This window comes from Meles meles, chromosome 20 (assembly GCF_922984935.1).
Source record: "Meles meles chromosome 20, mMelMel3.1 paternal haplotype, whole genome shotgun sequence".
Taxonomy (NCBI): domain Eukaryota; kingdom Metazoa; phylum Chordata; class Mammalia; order Carnivora; family Mustelidae; genus Meles; species Meles meles.
Window position 1 is genome coordinate 55169872 of NC_060085.1, and position 17732 is coordinate 55187603.

Genomic DNA, 17732 nt, shown 5'->3' on the forward strand with positions numbered 1-17732 from the left:
TATTTAAGGTCCATTGTTATTTTTGTTAGGTGTGATCATAGCACAGTCAGTTATGTAAAAACAATGTGATCTGTCCGTGATGCAGAGTAAAGTGAGTCCTAGTGATATGATGGTGTCTGGGGTGTGCTTTAAAGCATTCCAACAATGGACAAAATGTGGGAGGGGGAGAAAGGAATCACAATGGGTTAATGCTGATAAGAGCTGAAGCTGGGTGATTTGTAGGTGGGAGTTCATCCCACAACCCTTCCTACTTCTGTGTATGTTTGAAGTTTCCATCATAAAAGTCTTTAAGAATACAGTATGTTGGGGTGCCTGGGTGGCTCGGTGGGTTAAGCCTCTGCCTTCAGCTCAGGTCTTGATATCAGAGTCCTGGGATGGAGCCCCACATGGGGCTCTCTGCTCAGCAGGGAGCCTTCTCCCGCCTCCACCCCACTACTTGCAATCTCTGTCTATCAATAAGTAAATAAAATCTTTTTTAAAAAAAGAATACGGTATGTCACTGGACCCACATTCCTCAGCAATAGAGAGGTCCTGTTCTTTAATAGTGTCTGGACTATGGCTTCCATATCTTTGTTTAAACCCCGTGTTTAAACATTTAGCAATCAGACACCAGACACCAGAAGATTCCCAGCTAGAAACAGTGTCGTGGAACCTCTGGCTGTGAACTGTGAACCCATTCCGGTGTTGTCTGACCCACAATTACAGTCATGTTCTCTAGGAAAGGTTCAACCATCTCTGTAAGTTGGGAAGTGTGGGTTGTTAACCTCTATGATGGAAAGAAAGAATGGAAAGAAGAGAGGAGAGAAGGGAGAAAGGATGGGAAGGAGGGAGAAAAGGAAAGAAAAGAGAAAGATGAACTGGAGGAAGGGAAGATGGAAGAAGTTAGTTTTTTTTTAAAGATTTTACTTATTTATTTGAAAGAGAGGGTGAGCAAGAGCAAGAGAGAGAGAACACAAGGGGCAGAAGGAGAGGGAGAAGCAGGCTCCCCACTGAGCAGGGAGCCCACAGGGCTAAACCCCAGGACCTTGAGATCATGACCTGAACTGAAGGCAGATGCTCAACCAACTGAGGCACCCATGAGCTCCAGGAGGAAGATTTTTAAAGAGGAAGCTTTTGAGAGCATCTTGAGATCCAGGACCAAGAGTCTGGAAATAGGTAATCTCTGCTGGAGGAGATAGTGCCTTAGCCTGGGAATTCTCCTAAGAACTCTGGCAAGTGACTTCCCTGCAAGTCTGTCCAGACTGGGCTCAAGCCCAGATGTCACAGGACACACCTGTCCTGTGGGTGGGAGGGGCAGGCTCAGGATACCCAGTGATGAAGCCTGAGGTTGCACAGACACAAGCTTGTGTGTCTGGAATGGCAGCCCAGTGCTCTGCCTGGAGGACATACCTGCTCCTCAAGGTCTGACTCAGACATTCCACCTCTCTCCCCTGTGTTCCCATAATCCTTCCTCAGCCATCACACATTGGCGGTGTATGTCTCCCCTGCTAGGTGTCATGACAATAATACAGCAAACACTGACAGCTACCATTCACTGCAGGCTTTCCACGTGCCAAGTATTCTGCCAAAAGTTTACCTCCTGAGGTGGGTGTTACTATTTCCATTTTATAGATGTAGAAACTGAGGCTCAGAGAGATTGAGTCATTAGCCTAAGCTCACACAGCTAGAGGGTACTCAAACTTAGCTCTGTCTTCCCACAAAGTCAATTATTCTAAGCTACAGCTCTAAGCTCTAAGCTCAACTTGCCTTTATATCCTCCTATGCCTTGCAAATGGCCTGGCTCCTTGGTAAATGCTTGAAGGAACATTTACTTCGATCCTCGGCTTCAACCCCACAGCTGGGAGATGCCAACAGTTCCTAGCAACTTGCCTGCCTCATTCACTCCTCAGTTATGTGATGCAACAAGAGTTCAACCTTATTTGCTTCAAGCCACAAACATCTTTCTCTCAGAAAGAAGTTTAGTCTTATAAATAGTGCAGAGCTGAGAGTTGGGGGACCTCAATTTGAGTTCTGAGTTGAGTCAAATTGCTTAACCTCTCTGAGCCACATTTTCTTCAGATGGCAAATGGAGAAGTCACCTACCAACAGGAGAAAGTGTCTGAGTGTGCTCAGTAAGTGCTTCTTTTGAGTTCTGCAGTAAGTTAAAGAATTCATCCAAGCCCCTCTGAAGTGGGCTGAGATCTCATAACATGGAGTGCCAAGAGATGGACAGGGAGCCCTGCTGAGATCCAGACAGAAGTGGGACTTAGGGGAGCCTGGCCTCCCCACAGGACCAAGTGAAATAACCCCGGGGCCAGAGGGCTGTGTCTGGGGGAAAGGGGCTTGTTCTGCTGCCCGGGCCTTCTCCTCAGGCAACACTGTAAGTCCTGACCAGGAGCCAATATGAGTGAAGAGGAAGATTTGTTGATAAAAACCATCTTTAGTTACCTATGGGTACCTACCGGTGGAAAGTCCAGGAATGAACCAGTTCTGGTCCCTATTCTAGAAAAATAGCTGACACATGGCTACATTTTCCAGTGCTCTAATACCTACATGTGGCCAAGAAATTGTAAGTGAAAGTATCTCCTCCTACTGGAATGTAGAGAAGTCAGAGTAGCAATATTTGACCATGAGACAATACCAGGAAGATTAGTTATAATGAGAGCCAACATGTAAATAGCAACTATAAACCAGAGAATAATAGATCATATCTTCACAGCAGTGAAAGAAAATAACTATCAACTTAGAATTCAAAATCCACCTAAATATTTAAGAGCAAAGGCTTAATAAAGGCATCACAGAGTGAGTACATTTATCATTCCTAGATTTTTTTAAAAAAGATTTTTATTTATTTATTTGACAGACAGAGATCTCAAGTAGGCAGAGAGGCAGGCAGAGAGAGAGAGGAGGAAGCAGGCTCCCTGCGGAGCAAAGAGCCCGATGTGGGGCTTGATCCTAGGACCCTGGGATCATGACCTGAGCTGAAGGCAGAGGCTTTAACTCACTGAGCCACCCAGGCACCCTCATTCCTAGATTTTTGCTGAAAAAAACTTTCATGGTTTCCTAGATCAATAAAAAAGAAACTGAACAAAGGAGGAAGGAAAGAATCAAAGAATCAAACTTTTGTGAGTTTTACTTCTGGAAATCTCACTAAATTCTTTGAATGAAGAGCACAGAGAGATGTCCTCCTGGTTCTGACAGGAGACAAAGAGTAATTGCCATGAAATGCACCCAGAGTATTCTCTATGACGAACCCCAACACTCCAGGGAAAAAGTCTTTACCAATCTTTATCCCATCTAGGGGAACGACGTTTCTCCCACTCTAGATCCCACTGGCTGTTCTACATCACCTAAAGTGGAGGAATAAAGCTAGGAAACATGCACAAGACTCACAGCCCAGGGACACAGATGCACAGAAATACTGAGATTTAATCATAAGTTTATAAAACACTTCTCCTCTTTCACCCCTTACCACACCACAATAGGACTCCAGATTAATAACAGTAGACTATGGTTGAAAGATGCAGATTCTCTCTGAGGAGGAGAATCTAGGGAAGCCCAAAGCCAATAGGGAAAAATGAAAACAAAGATGTGAGAATTTGAAGCTTCTAGCTGCTATAGTTACAGAAAACACTAACCAACCCCAACTCCAAGCCAGATTAACATAAATTCTCACACTAGAGGCTTATTTACCTCAGTTCCTACTTACTGAAACACTGTGTCTGGCTTTCGACAAAAACAAAAACAAAAACACCCAAAATGCATGCTAAAGAACAAGAAAAAAAACAGCTTGAAGAGACAAAGCAAGCATGAAGATGTGAAAATATCAGACAGTATTTAAAATACCTGCGATTAACATTGTTAAGGGCTCTAATGGAAAATGTAAACAACGTGTAAGCACAGGTAGGTAAGGTAAGCAGAGAGATGGAAACTTTAAGAATGAATCAAAAGGAAATACTAAAAATCAAAAACGGTATGATAGAAATGAAGAATGACTTTATGGGCTCATTAGACTGGTTGTGGCTGAAGAAAAATCAGTTCAAATACCAATTCTCCCCTGTTTGATTTGTTGGTTTCAACATAATCCTAAAAAAATCCCAGCAAACTATCTCATAGACATCAACAAACTGATTCTAACACGTATATGGAAAGGCAAAAGACTTCAAACAGCCAGCATAGTATTGAAGAACAAATTCAGAGGGCTGATACTACACACATTCAGCACTTGATATAAAACTACAGTAGTCAAGAGAGTATGGTATTGGTGAGAGAAGAGATAAATAGAGCAACGGAACAGAACTGAGAACCCAGAAAGAGACCCACATAAATATAGTCAACTCTTCTTTGACAGAGGAGCAAAGGCACTTCAACGGAGATAGGATAGTCTTTTCAACAAATGGTACTGGAACAATAGTATGCCCACATGCAAAAAGCAAACATAGATATAGACCTTCTACCTTTCACAGCAATAACCCAGAATTAATCCTGGACCTACATATGAAACAGAAGTATAAAACATCTAGAAGAAAATATTGGGGGAAAATCACTATGAGCTTGGGTTCGGTGATGAGGTATTAGATACACACGAAAAGCATGATCTATGAAAGAAAAAATTAGTAAGTGGGACTTTATTAAAAGTAAAACCTACTGGGGTTCCTGGGTGGCTCAGTCAGTTAAGAGTCTGACTTTGGCTAAGGTCATGATCCCAGCATCTTGGGACCGAGCCTGGGAGCCTGCTTCTCCTTCTCCCTCTCCCTTTCCCTCTGCCATTCCTCCTGCTTGTGCTCTCTTCCTCTCTCTCTCTGTGTCAAATAAATCAATAAAATCTTAAAAAAAAAAAAAAAGTAAAACCTAGTTCTCTGCAAAAGACACTATTACTCCCACAGACTGGGAGTAAATAATTGCAAATCACAGTTCTGGTAAAGAACTTGTATCCAAAAACATACAAATTTAAGACTCTTAAAATTTGACAATAAGAACATGCCTCACTGAAGATACAGAGAGTGCAAATAAGCATATAAAAAATGATCATTATCGTTGTCATTAGGAAATTGTAAATTGGAACAATAAGATACCGCAAGACTATTAGAATGGCCAAAATCCAAAAAGCTAACACTGCCAAATCCTAGAGTGGATGTGGAGCAACAGAAACTCTCATTTATTTTTGGTGGGAATACAAAGTGGTTCAGGCACTTTGGAAGACATTTTGGAAATTTCCTATAAAGCTATATATAGCTTAGCATATGACCCAGCAATCCCACTCCTAGGCATCTACGTAACTGATTTGAAAACTCATGTCCAGGGGCGCCTGGGTGGCTCAGTGGTTAAGGCCGCTGCCTTCGGCTCAGGTCATGATCTCAGGGTCCTGGGATCGAGTCCCGCATCGGGCTCTCTGCTCAGCGGCAAGCCTGCTTCCCTCTCTCTCTGCCTGCCTCTCTGCCTACTTGTGATCTCTCTCTGTCAAATAAGTAAATAAAAAATCTTTAAAAAAAAAAAAAAAAGAAAACTCATGTCCACACAAAAACCTGCATATGAATGTTTATAGCAGCTTTATTTACAGTTGCTAAAAACTGGAGGCAACCAAGATGGCCTTTGATAGGTGAATGGACGGACAAACTACGGTATGTCCATGCAATAGAATATTATTCGGCAATAAAAAGAAATGAGCTGGGGCGCCTGGGTGACTCAGTTGGTTAAGCCTCTGCCTTCAGCTCAGATCATGATCAGGGGGTCCTGGGATCTAGCCCTGCACTGGGCTCCCTGCTCAGCGGGGAGCCTGCTTCTCCCTCCCCCTCTGCCTGCTGCTCCCCCTGCATGTGCACGCTCTCTCTCTCTCCCTGTCAAATAAATAAATACATTTTTAAAAAGAAAAAAAGAGAAAGAAATGAGCTATCGAGGCACAAAAAACATGGGTGAATCTTAAATGCATGTTGTTAAGTCACAGAGAGAATCTGAAAGGACTACACAGTGTATTACACAGTGTATAATCCCACCTAAATGACATTCTGGAAAAGGCAAAACTGTAGATAGAGTAAAAAAGATGAGTGGCTGCCAGGGAATCCAGGAGAAGGAAGAGGAACAAATAAGTGGAACAGAGACGATTTTTTAGGATGATTAATTTATTCTTTATAATAGTGAACCCATGACATTTTTTCTCAAAACTCAGAGCTCTACAGTATAAAGGGTGAATCTTAATATATTCAAATTTTATAAAACCATTTAGGAGGGACAGAAGATTTGAAGATGGAACGCAGAATGTGACAAAACAATCTAACTATATTATGAACGTATGCAACAACATCATTGAATAGAGTGGGGGAGAAGGATGCTGACCTAAATCCTTTGGAAAGGAGTGGAAGTTGCAAAACTGAAGGCAAAAGAAGATATACAAAGTACTATCCTCAATCAAATTGCTTCCCACAGAGATACAGGTTCACAACTCTGATGTCGTTGTACATATACACTGGAACTGAACAGTTAGTGTTGTACATATACACTGGAACTGAACAGTTAGTGTTGTACATATACACTGGAACTGAACAGTTAGTGTTGTACATATACACTGGAACTGAACAGTTAGGTAAGTGGGTGGCTGATGGTGGGGGCCAGGTTTCTCATTGTTGGAATAGGAAGTTATAGTTAGTAAAGGAAGGAGGCTCACTAGAGAGACAAAGGGTTACATATAGACATTTCTAGAGGTGTTCGGATATAAGCAGGTTCTTGCGACTCCTTGTTCAGTCAGCTAAGAGGGTCTGCGAGCAATGACATCCCAGTAGCAACAAGTACATCCCACACTCAGAAACTGGTTTCTTTCTCTTTTTTTTTTTTTTAAGATTTTATTTATTTATTTGACAGAGATCAAAGTAGGCAGAGAGGCAGGCAGAGAGAGGAGGAAGTAGGCTCCCTGCTGAGCAGAGAGCCTGATGCGGGGCTCGATTCTAGAACCCTGAGATCATGACCTGAGCCAAAGGCAGAGGCTTTAACCCACTGAGCCACCCAGGTGCCCCCAGAAACTGGTTTCTAATACCATTTTCCAGTCAAAGGAATCAGGACTCCTTAGAGAAATGGCTAAGATTAGGATTGGGTGAGGAAATACACAGGGTGAGTCTGAAGTACCTTGTAGTGTCAGAAAATAAGGAAATGCTCCCCCCACCCCCAGGCCTGCGTGCGCACGTACACACACACACACACACACACACACACACACACACACACGCTCATCAGGATATGTCAAATGGACACAAGAACCAACCAAAATTGCTCTCAATGGTCAAAGCTGAAATAATTCGAGCAACACAATAAAGTAGTACCAGATTATAACCCAAAGTATAAAATAAATATCCATACTGATATAAATAAATGATTGAGTAAATAAAGAAATGGGAGAGAATAAACAAATAGCTAGTGCAGAAGAATGTAAAATAATATATGTAGATATTCTGCCCTCGAGAAGGTAGAGCATAACTCCCACAGTTGGGATCTGAGGCATCCCCTAGAGTCTTGCTCTAAACCCTGTTTCTATTTGAGCTTTTTTGTGTGAGTTTGTGAGCCACTTAGAATGCATTTCTGACTCAAGTGAAAATAGAATTAACTCCATGACTGATGTAATAGGATCTTGTAGGGTTAGAATTCAGTCAGGAATGACTTGACCGTACACTCTAGGTCATGTGAAGCAGAAGTCTATTCTCCACATGTTGTCTTCATTCTTATATAACATTAGCTCTGAACTAGGAACTTCCAGGATCACCTTCAGTGGGAAGAATCTAGTTCAAGATCTGGAGGAAGAGTGAGTCTCTTTTTCAGAAGCCCTGGTTGCTGCCTCATTGTAATACAATGGCTCTGGTTGGGGCACAAGCCCATTCCTGAGTCAATGACCTTAGCCAGAGGAATGGTCTAATGCATTTAAACCTAGGTCATGTGGCCCACCTCAGAGCTATAGGTGCTGCCTCACCCACGGACTAAAAGTGGAGAAGGGGATGTCTCCAAATAGAAGTCAGTGCTGCTGGCAAATGGATGAGGAATGCAAGCAAGCAAGCCCGGTGAAGACACAACCTCCTGCGTGACAGTGAGGGTAAACTGAAGCGTATCAGTGTATTTACTAAGGCTAGTACTTAATAAATGCTGCTTTCTCTTTTAAAAAATGAATGAAGGGGCACCTGGATGGCTCTGTCGTTAAGCATCTGCCTTTGGCTTGGGTCGTGATCCCAGGGTCCTGGCATAGAGCCCTGAACGTTGGGCTCCCTGCTCAGCAGGAGGCCTGTTTTTCCCTCTCCACCCCCCACTCCCGCTTGTGCCCTCTCTCTCGCAATCTCTCTCTTGTCAAATAAACAAATAAGATCTTAAAAAAGAAAAAAAAATGAGTGAGAAAGATCTCTATGAGCCACTATGGAATGATTTCCATATAGATAGTTAAGGAGAAAAAAGTAAAATGAAAAAAATATCTATGGTATATTACCTGTCCTGTAAGAAAGAAGAAGTTATAAGAAAATACACGTGTCTGTTCATTTGTGCAAAAGAAATCCAGGAAGGATGAACCCGAAATCAAAGAGACCAGTTACCTACAGGGAGGAAAGGGGTGAAAAAAACAGAGAATAGGACTGGGGTAGTAGGAATGAGAAGGAAGGAACATTTTCCTTAGTGTACCTTCTTGATAGTCTTTGACTCTTACAGCCACGGTGATGTTCACATCTCTCCCCAAATAAAAACACAATTAAAACCAACCAGGACACGGGCGCCTGGATGGCTCTGTCGGTTAAGCTTCTGCCTTCAGCTCAGGTCATGATCCCAGGGTCCTGGGATTCAGTCCCACATCAGGTTCCCTGCTCAGTGGGGAGTCTGCTTGCCCTTCTCCCTCCACCTGCCCCCATCCCCTCCTCTTGTGCCATCTCTCTCTTTCTCTCTCTCTCTCTCTCTCTCTCAAATAAATACATAATCCTTAAAAAAAAAAAAAAAGACCCAAACAAACAAGCAAAAAACAAAACCAACCAGGACATTAGGGGAACTCAAAATATATACACTAACAAGGGCACCTCACTGTATTACAGATAAATACAAAGGACACTGAAGAGGGTGGGGAAGAGAGAGCCAACCTAAGTAACTTCGGATTATAGTATTTGAACTGGATTCTGTAAGGCTAAAGACAAAGAGAACTGCATACAAAAACTGTAGTTAGTGAGTTGATTTCTCCCGGGAGTAAGGGTTAGCAATTCTGAAACTACTGTATATGTATATGTGGCATCATAAGAAATTAATATTTGATCTCTGCTCCCAGTTCCTGACAAACAGCTCCTGAAACCCTTGCCATTTCCCCTAGTTGATGGAGGTGACAGGAGCATCTCACACAAAGTTCCTAATTTCCTTGACATTTCCTGGCTGGTGGGAATGTTTTCTGTTGTTACGAGGTGAGTCTTGGTGGCTTTGGATAGTGTCAGAATGGGGCCTGATCACCAGAAAGACCAAGCCATGATTAGAAGCCTGAAACTTTCAATCTCTGGGGAGAGGAAAGAGGCTGAAGATTGGGTTAATCATGATCTTGCCTATGTGACAAAGCTGCCCTAAAAAATCCCTAAACTATGGGGTTTGGAGACAATAGCTTCTGCACTTGGGACCCTTCCAGACCTCATCTTAAGCACCTCTTCATCTGGCTGTTCATCCGTATCCTTTATATCGTTATCATAAACCAGTAAACATGAGTAAACTTTTCCTTGAGTTTTATGGGCCATTCTAGTAAATCAGGGAACCTAAGGAGGAGAGTATGGGAACCTCTGATTCATAGCCACTTGGTCAGGAAAACCAGAGGCTCAGACTTGTAATTAGCATCTGAAATGGGGACAATGTTACGCAGATATGCTTTTTTTTTTTTTAAGATTTTGTTTATTTATTTGACAGAGAGAGACACAGCCAGAGAGGGAACACAAGCAGGGGGAGAGGGAGAGGGAGAAGCAGGCTTCCCACTGAGCAGGGAGCCCAATGCAAAGCTCAATCCCAGGACCCTGGGATCATGACCCGAGCTGAAGGCAGTCGCTTAACCAACTGAGCCACCCAGGTCGCCCCACGCAGATAAGCTCTTAAACTTTGGGGTTTATGCCCAGTATGGGTAGTTAGTGTCAGAAATGCTTGGTGTGAGGGGGAAAAAAAGCACACATTTGAAAAGTCAGAAGCATTGTGAGTAGAGAAATAGGTCGTGATCTCAGGGTCATGAGATGGAGCCCTGCCTTGGACTCCACGCTCAGCACAGAGTCTGCTTAAGACTCTTTCTCCCTCTCCCTCTGCCCCTCCCTGCTGCTCTCAAACAAATAAATAAATCTTTAATAAATAAATAAATTAATTAATTTAAAAAAATAAAAGAGATCTAAGAAAGATCCCTCACCCTTTTTGCTGTGGGAGGACTCAGTGAAGATGGAGGCTGTCCCTGAACCAGGAACACTGAATCAGCTAGTGCATCGATCTTGGACTTCCCAGACTCCAGAACTGTGAGAAATACATTTCTCTTGTTTAGAAGCCACCCAGTCTATGGTATTTTGTTACAGCAACCTCAATGGACTAAGACATTATATTTATAATAAACACCACAAGTTCATACTGATGTGATTTCAATCCAACACCACAGGCAGGGTTCTTTCTAGCCTTCCCCTTTCCTTATATGTAACTTCCTTCTTTGACAGTGATAAATTTTGCTTTTGTTACCTATAACGCCTTTACTTACTGGTTCAATCCTAGTGTTCTTTTTTTTTTTTTAAGATTTTATTTATTTATTTGACAGAGAGAGATCACAAGTCAGAGAGGCAGGCAGAGAGAGAGAGGGAGGGAAGCAGGCTCCCTGCTGAGCAGAGATCCGGATGCGGAACTCGATCCCAGGACCCTGAGAACATGACCCGAGCTGAAGGCAGTGGCTTAACCCACTGAGCCACCCAGGCGCCCCAATCCTAGTGTTCTAAAGGAAAACTATTTCTCTACATTAAGAGAAGAAGTTGAGTGAAGTGTATATGGAAATGCCATATTATTTTGCAAATTTTTGGTAATGTTCCCTCCTATTTTACCTTTTGGAAGAGTTTGAGAAGGATTGTTTTTTTGTTTTGTTTTGTTTTAGATCTATTTACTTACTTATTTGAGAGAATGAGAATGAGTGGGGGCAGAGGGGCAGAGGGAGAAGCAGACTCCTCACTGAGGAAGGAGCCAGATGCAGGGCTCCGTCCCAGGACCCTGAGATCATGACCTGAGTCAAAGGCAGAGGCTTAACTCACTAAGCCACCCAGGTGCCCCTGATTTTTTTTATATTACCTTTTTAGACTCTATTTCATTCATTTCTGTTCGTTATTATTATGTTTATTTTTTATTATTTTATTATTTTCTTCTTTCTATACGACTTTTCGGTAAGTCTAAATTTAATTCCTCTCCTCCCTATCCCTGATAATAATAGTTATTTCCCACCCCCCCATTTTGTTATATTCTTTTAAAATGCACATAACATCAAATTCACCATCTTAACCACTGTTAACTTCAGTGGTATTAAATTCATTCATAATGTTGTGTAACCATTACCACCATCTAATTCCATAACTCTTCATCCTGCAAAACGGAAACTCTGACCCCACTGAACAACTAACTCCTCACCGCCCCCCCCCAACTACCCCCAGCCTAAGCAACCACCATTCTGCTTTCTGTGTGAATTTGATGACTCCAGATACCTCATGTTAGTGAAATCATACAGTATTTGTCTTTCTGTGACAGGCCTTTCTTTTTTTCCTTTCTTTCTTTCGATTTTTATTTATTTATTTATTTGACAAAGAGGGCAAGCAGACATGTGTGCACTTGAAAGGAGGGGCAGAGGGGGAGAGTGAAGGAGAGGGAGAGAGAATTTCTAGCAGACTCCCAGCTGAGCGCAGAGCTTGATGCAGGGCAATCTCACCACCCTGAGATCATGACCTGAGCCAAAACCAAGAGTCTGACACTTAACAGACTGAACCTCCAGGAGCCCCACCCTCACCTTTTAAAAATTTCTGTTGTTTTATTTATTTATTTTTATATGTAAACTCTATGCCCAATGTGGGTCTTGAATTCATGACCTTGGTGACTGGCTTCTTTCACTTAGCATAATGGCCTCAAGGTTCACCTGTGTTGTAGCATGTGTCAGAATTTCCTTCTTTTTTTTTTTTTTTAAGATTTATTTAACACAGAGAGAGATCACAAGCGGGCAGAGAGGCAGGTAGAGAGAGAGGAGGAAGCAGACTCCCTGCTGAGCAGAGAGCCCAACATGGGGCTCGATCCCAGGACCCTGAGACCATGACCTGAGCTGAAGGCAGAGGCTTAACCCACTGAGCCACCCAGGCGCCCCCAGAATTTCCTTCTTTTTAAGGCTGAAGAATATTCCATTGCATATAGAGAGCACATTCTGCTCATCCACTTGTATCCAACAATGGACATTTCGGTTGCTTCCATGTTTTAGCTATTGTGAGTAATACTGTTATGAACACAGTTGTACACCTTGCTTTCAATTCTTTGGGGTATATATCCAGAAATGGAATTACTGGATCATATGGTAGTTATATTCTTAATTTTCTGAGGAACTACCATATCGTTTTCCACAGTAGCTGCACCATTTTACATTTCCACCCATGGTGCATAAGGGCCCTGATTTCTCAATATCCTTATTAACACTTGTTCTTTACTTTCTTTCTTTTTTTAATGATAGCCATCCTAATCGGTGTTACAGTTACCTTTTGATGTGTGTCAGTGATAGCCCTCTATGTGCCCATTTTCCTTTTCCTTTTTTTTCTAAAGATTTTATTATTTATTTATTTATTTATTTGAGAGAGAGAGAACATAAGAAGGGAGAAGGTCAGAGGGAGAAGCAGACTCCCCGTGGAGCTGGGATCCTGATGCAGGAATCTTTCCTGGGACTCCAGGATCATGACCTGAGCTGAAGGCAGTTGCTTAACCAACTGAGCCACCCAGGTGCCCCACTTACCTGTTCCTAAATCCCTCTTTCCTTGGATTCTGGGATATCACTATCTTCAACTTTTCTATCTACCTTACCCCTACTCCTTCTGAGTCTCCCTGTCTCCCTCTCCTCTCCCCAACCTTTGAATGTTGGAGTTCCATAGTTCACAGTCCCAGGCTCTCTTCTCTCTCATCTCCCCTCTCTAATGATCTCATTCACCTCTAAGACTTTATATATTCATTAATTCTTCTTAATTAGCTTTACTGAGGAGTAACTCTGCCTTCCTTTTTTTTTTTTTTTTTTGAGATTTTATTTATTTATTTTGAGAGAGAGAGGAGAGAGCAAACAGGGACAGATGCAGAGGGAGAGAATCCCAAGCAGACTCCATGCCCAGAGTAGAACCTGCCTCAGAGCTCCTTTTCATGACCCTGAGATCATTACCTGAGCCAAAGTCAAAAGTCGACACTTAACTGACTGAACCACCCAGGCACCCCCTAACTCTGTCCTTTTTAAGAACACAACTTGATAGGGGCGCCTGGGTGGCTCAGTGGTTTAAAGCCTCTGCCTTTCGCTCAGGTCATGATCCCAGGGTCCGGGATCGAGCCCCGCATCGGGCTCCTTGGCAGGGAGCCTGCTTCCTCCTCTCTCTCTCTCTGCCTGCCTCTCTACTTGTGATCTCTGTCAAATAAATAAATAAAATCTTAAAAAAAAAAAAAGAAAAGAACACAACTTGATAAAATTTGACACCTGTATGTAGTGATGTAATCACCACTGCAATAAAGGTATAAAACATTTCCATCACTCCAAACTGTTCCCTTTCCACTCAATCTTCCCACCCCCAGATCCTGGCAACCACTGATCTGATTTCTCTCATTATGGTTTTGCCTTTTCTGGACATTCACATAAGTGGGATCAAATAATATGTAGACTTTTGTGTCAGGCTCCTTTCACATACCATAATGTTCTCAAGATTTATCTGTTTTGTTGCATATATCAGCAATTCATTCCTTTCAATTGCTCAGTAAAAGTCTATCATACCAACGTGCTGTAGTTGGTTTCCCCATTCACCAGTTGATGGACATTTGAGTCGTTTCCTGTTCCTGGTAATTAGCAAAAAAGCTGTTATGAAAATCCATGTACAAGTATTAGTATGGACATAGGTTTTCATTTCTCTTGGTAAATACCTATGAGTATCACTACTGGGTCATATGGTACGTATACTTTATAAGAAACTGCCAAATGTTTAGTAATTTCTGACTGGAAAAAATACTTATTTACTAACTTGTAAAACTATTATAAAAATACTGTTAAACAGAAAAACAAATGTATTAAATTATATATTTATTTCATTTCCTTCCTTTCTACTGAGGCAAACTTACATATATCAAAATACAGCTTGATTAATTGATACATATGTACATATATATATATATAATTATAAGCCCATCAAGATAGAGAATATTAAAGCACCTCAAGAAGGCTACCTTGTGCCCTTTCCCAATCAGTATCCCTTAGTTAAGTACTATTCTGACTTCTGTCATGTAGTTCTGCCTGGTTTTGAACTTCATACAAAAGGAATCATACCGTATGCACTCTTATGGTGCTTCTTTTATTCAGTATAATACCTCTGAGATTCATTCACATTATTTTGCATAAGAGCAGTTTGTTGGTTTTCATTGCTATATAGTATTCTATTTTATAAATATATGTATATCCATAGGATATGTATGTATATATGTATATTCATTCTTTTGTTGGATACACATGCATTCATGTATCTTGGATACATGTCTGAGAGTGGAATTGCTTATGTGAGTAGGTCAAGGTAAATAGATGCATGCTTAGCTTTTGTAAATATTGCCAAGCAGTCTTCCAATGTCGTTGCATCAATTAAAGCTCCCACCATAGAAGAGGTTTGTTTGTTGCACCTTCTTGGTAACACTTAATGTTATCTATCCTTGTACACTCCTGTCACTTTAAACACCATCTCTGTGTGAACTCCTTCCTTTGATCTCTATCTCTAATCCCAATGCTCTCCCCACCACGCAAATGGCGTGTCCAATTATCAATGTGACATTTCTTCTTAGATGTCTTGTGGGCATCTCCAAGATAACAGGTCAACCCAAAGCTCTTAAGCCCTCCTTCCTTGCAAAGGGTTCCTTCCTCTGATTTCCTCATCCTCATAAAAAGCATCATGATCTTCTCAGCTTGCTCCTGCTAAAAACCTGGACTCCTCCTTCTCCCACACTTCCACATCCAATCTTTCAGTGAAGCTGCTATAATCTATTTCTATAATATATCCAGAATCTGTCCACTTCTTCCCACCTTCACACTGCTCCGCTTAGGCAAACCACCATCATTCTTGACTGCACTACTGCTCAGCAGCCAGAGGGAGCTTTCTAAAAAATAAACCAATCACACCGTCTCCTTGCTTAATGCCTTTCTGTGGCTCCCTAATGCTCTGACATGAAATCTAACTTCTCATCTTGGCCTGAAAGGCTGAGAATGATCTGGTCCTTGCCCATCTCTCTGACTTCTCTTCTAATAGGGGACTGACAACATTCCAGCTATTGCCTTTTCCTAAATACATCAGTCTTGTTCCTACCTCGGGACCGTTGCCCTTGCTGTTCCCTCTGATAAGCTCTTCCCTCAAATCTTTGCCCAGCTGTCTCCTTTTCATCTATTCAGGTCTTAACCTAAATGTCTATTCCTCAAAAAGACTTTCTCTGACCATCTTAGTTAAAGTTGCCCCTCCATATGCCAGGCATTCTCTATTCCTTCGCCCCCTTGTATGTTTCAGTATAGCTTTTGTTTTCCTTATGTAATCACTTACTTCCTTAATGCTCATATCATCCACTAGAATATAAATCCCCAAGGGTCAGGGGCTGTGTTCCTACTGTCCTGTTCACTCTGGTAGCCACCAGCCATGGGTGGTTATTTAAATTTAAATTAATTTAAAGTAAATAGAACTAAGAATTCAGTTCCTCAGTTACACTAGTTATATTTCAAGTGCTCAATAGCCACCTGTGGCTAGTAGCTACCATATTGGAGAGAGCAGACAAAGAAAATTTGAAGGAAGTTCTGTTGCACAGCACTGCTCTAGAACCCAGCTACCCAGTAAGTGTGCTAAAAGGTATTTTTAATTCTTCATCTTATGGATGAGAAAAACATAGGCCAGAGAGGTTGTGTTATTATCCCAGGGTCACACAGCTGGGAAGCTGCCTAGCAGGGATTTGAACCCAGGATTGTTTTGCTCCAAAGCACACGCTACTCCCTTTCTTAAGAGCCAGAAGCCTCCTGGTTATTTAGAGAAGCACAGGGCTCTCCGGTACTCTTACACATTCTCCAAGGCTGAGCTTGTACCTAACTGAAGAAAGTGTGGGGAGCTTCACGTAAGGGTTGTTGCCCAAGGTGCGGAGGGATCTAGGGTCAGTCTTGATGCCACTCGGGATCCACTGACTGTTCCACCCTTAGTAAGTCTCTGCCTCTCTGGGTCTCAGCTGCATCTCTATAAAATGAAGAAACTGAGCTTATGGTCTGAGGGTCGGAGATGGCAGGCAGGGACCTGGTGAGTGGGTACACCCTTCAGATCCTGCCTGACTCTGAAGCAGGCCAGCATGAAGAGTGGGTTGGAGGGTGGAAGTGCTGTGGTTGGCTTGACCTACAACAGCAGCTCCTGCTTCTTGAATGCCTACAGATGAAAACGCTGAGGTTCAGAAGGGTAAAGTAACTCGGCCCGGGCTACATAGCAGGGGAACCGGCGGAACTGGGATTCGAAGATGAGACCCTACAATCCCATGCGCGTGCCATGCAACCATGGTCGGGACCCACAGGAATCACAGGGAGGCGTTTACCAGTGAAAGGTGGTGAGTTCCCCGTCTGGGGGGGGGGTGCAAGTCGGTGCCGGGCGGCGCACGGAGCGGTCGCTGGTACCCGGCGGAGACCGCAGAGCCTCTCGCAGGCCCCCTTCCGCCTCCCGCGGCTGCCCCGGCTGCGGCGCGGGCGCGGCACCACCCGGGCGGGGCGGGGGCTGCTATTTCTGTCCGGTGAGCCCAGCCGGCGCCGCTAGGCGGGGGAGGGGGCGCCCGCGCCGCCATATTCGCTCCCGCCGGCCTGCCCCGCGGCGCGCAGCCACCATGAGCACCGCCGCCTTCCACATCTCCAGCCTCCTGGAGAAGATGACATCGAGCGACAAGGACTTCAGGTGCGCCCTGCTGCCGGCCCCCCGCCTCTGCGCCTCCCATTGAAACCCCGGCCTTCTTCGCCTCCCGCCGCGCCGGCCCATCCCCCACGGGCGTGCAGCCCCTACCCCTCTGCCCGCGTTAAGCTCCACCCCTCCCGCGACCGAGACCGCAACCCCTGCCTTTCCCGCCCTCTGCCCCCGGCACCCTGCTCCCCGCGTCGCAGCCCTGCCCTCCATGCAGTCCCTGCTTGGTCTCCCGCCGTTCGCGCGTCGGCCCCTGCCCTGTTGCCTGGTCGGAGCCCCAGCTCCTCCCCTCGGCTCCCTTCCTGTGCCTTCTCTCTCTCCATCTGTGCCCAACCTTCATCTCTCCCCGCAGCTGACGCACCCAGACCCCCCACCTCTACCCACGGTGAAGCCGTCGGCTCCTCCTTGGGGATTCCAGCTCCTGCCTCTTCCTTCCCGCATTGAAACCCAGTCCCTTCCCGGGCGCACAACCCCGGGACCGACTTTTCCACAGCTACCCTCTGCACCCTCAGCTCCGCCCCCTTCTCCTCAAAGTCACCCCAGGCCTCCTGTCTGCGCTTCATCAGGGCACCTTCTCCTCTCCCCGCCCCTCCCAGGTTTGCTCTG

At 43.9% G+C, this 17732-nt stretch overlaps 2 protein-coding genes across 6 annotated transcripts in view; one reads left to right on the forward strand and one right to left on the reverse strand.

Annotated features, from left to right (window-relative positions):
- TMEM40 (transmembrane protein 40) overlaps positions 1-17608 on the reverse strand; it is a 58330-nt gene extending 40722 nt beyond the window's left edge. The window contains exon 1 of one of the 5 annotated variants that reach the window (XM_045990817.1): positions 17511-17608. The gene's annotated coding sequence lies outside the window, so the exon portion shown is untranslated. Of the gene's footprint in view, positions 1-16773; positions 16854-17500 lie in introns of those variants that run through there. The other 4 variants (XM_045990814.1, XM_045990813.1, XM_045990812.1 and 1 more) reach the window with 4 other exon arrangements.
- Positions 16871-17732, forward strand: part of CAND2 (cullin associated and neddylation dissociated 2 (putative)) — a 32617-nt gene continuing 31755 nt past the window's right edge. Inside the window, exon 1 of the mRNA XM_045990810.1 lies at positions 16871-17123. Coding sequence (XP_045846766.1) covers positions 17056-17123 — 68 coding nt within the window. The 5' untranslated portion in view covers positions 16871-17055. The remainder of the gene's footprint in view (positions 17124-17732) is intronic.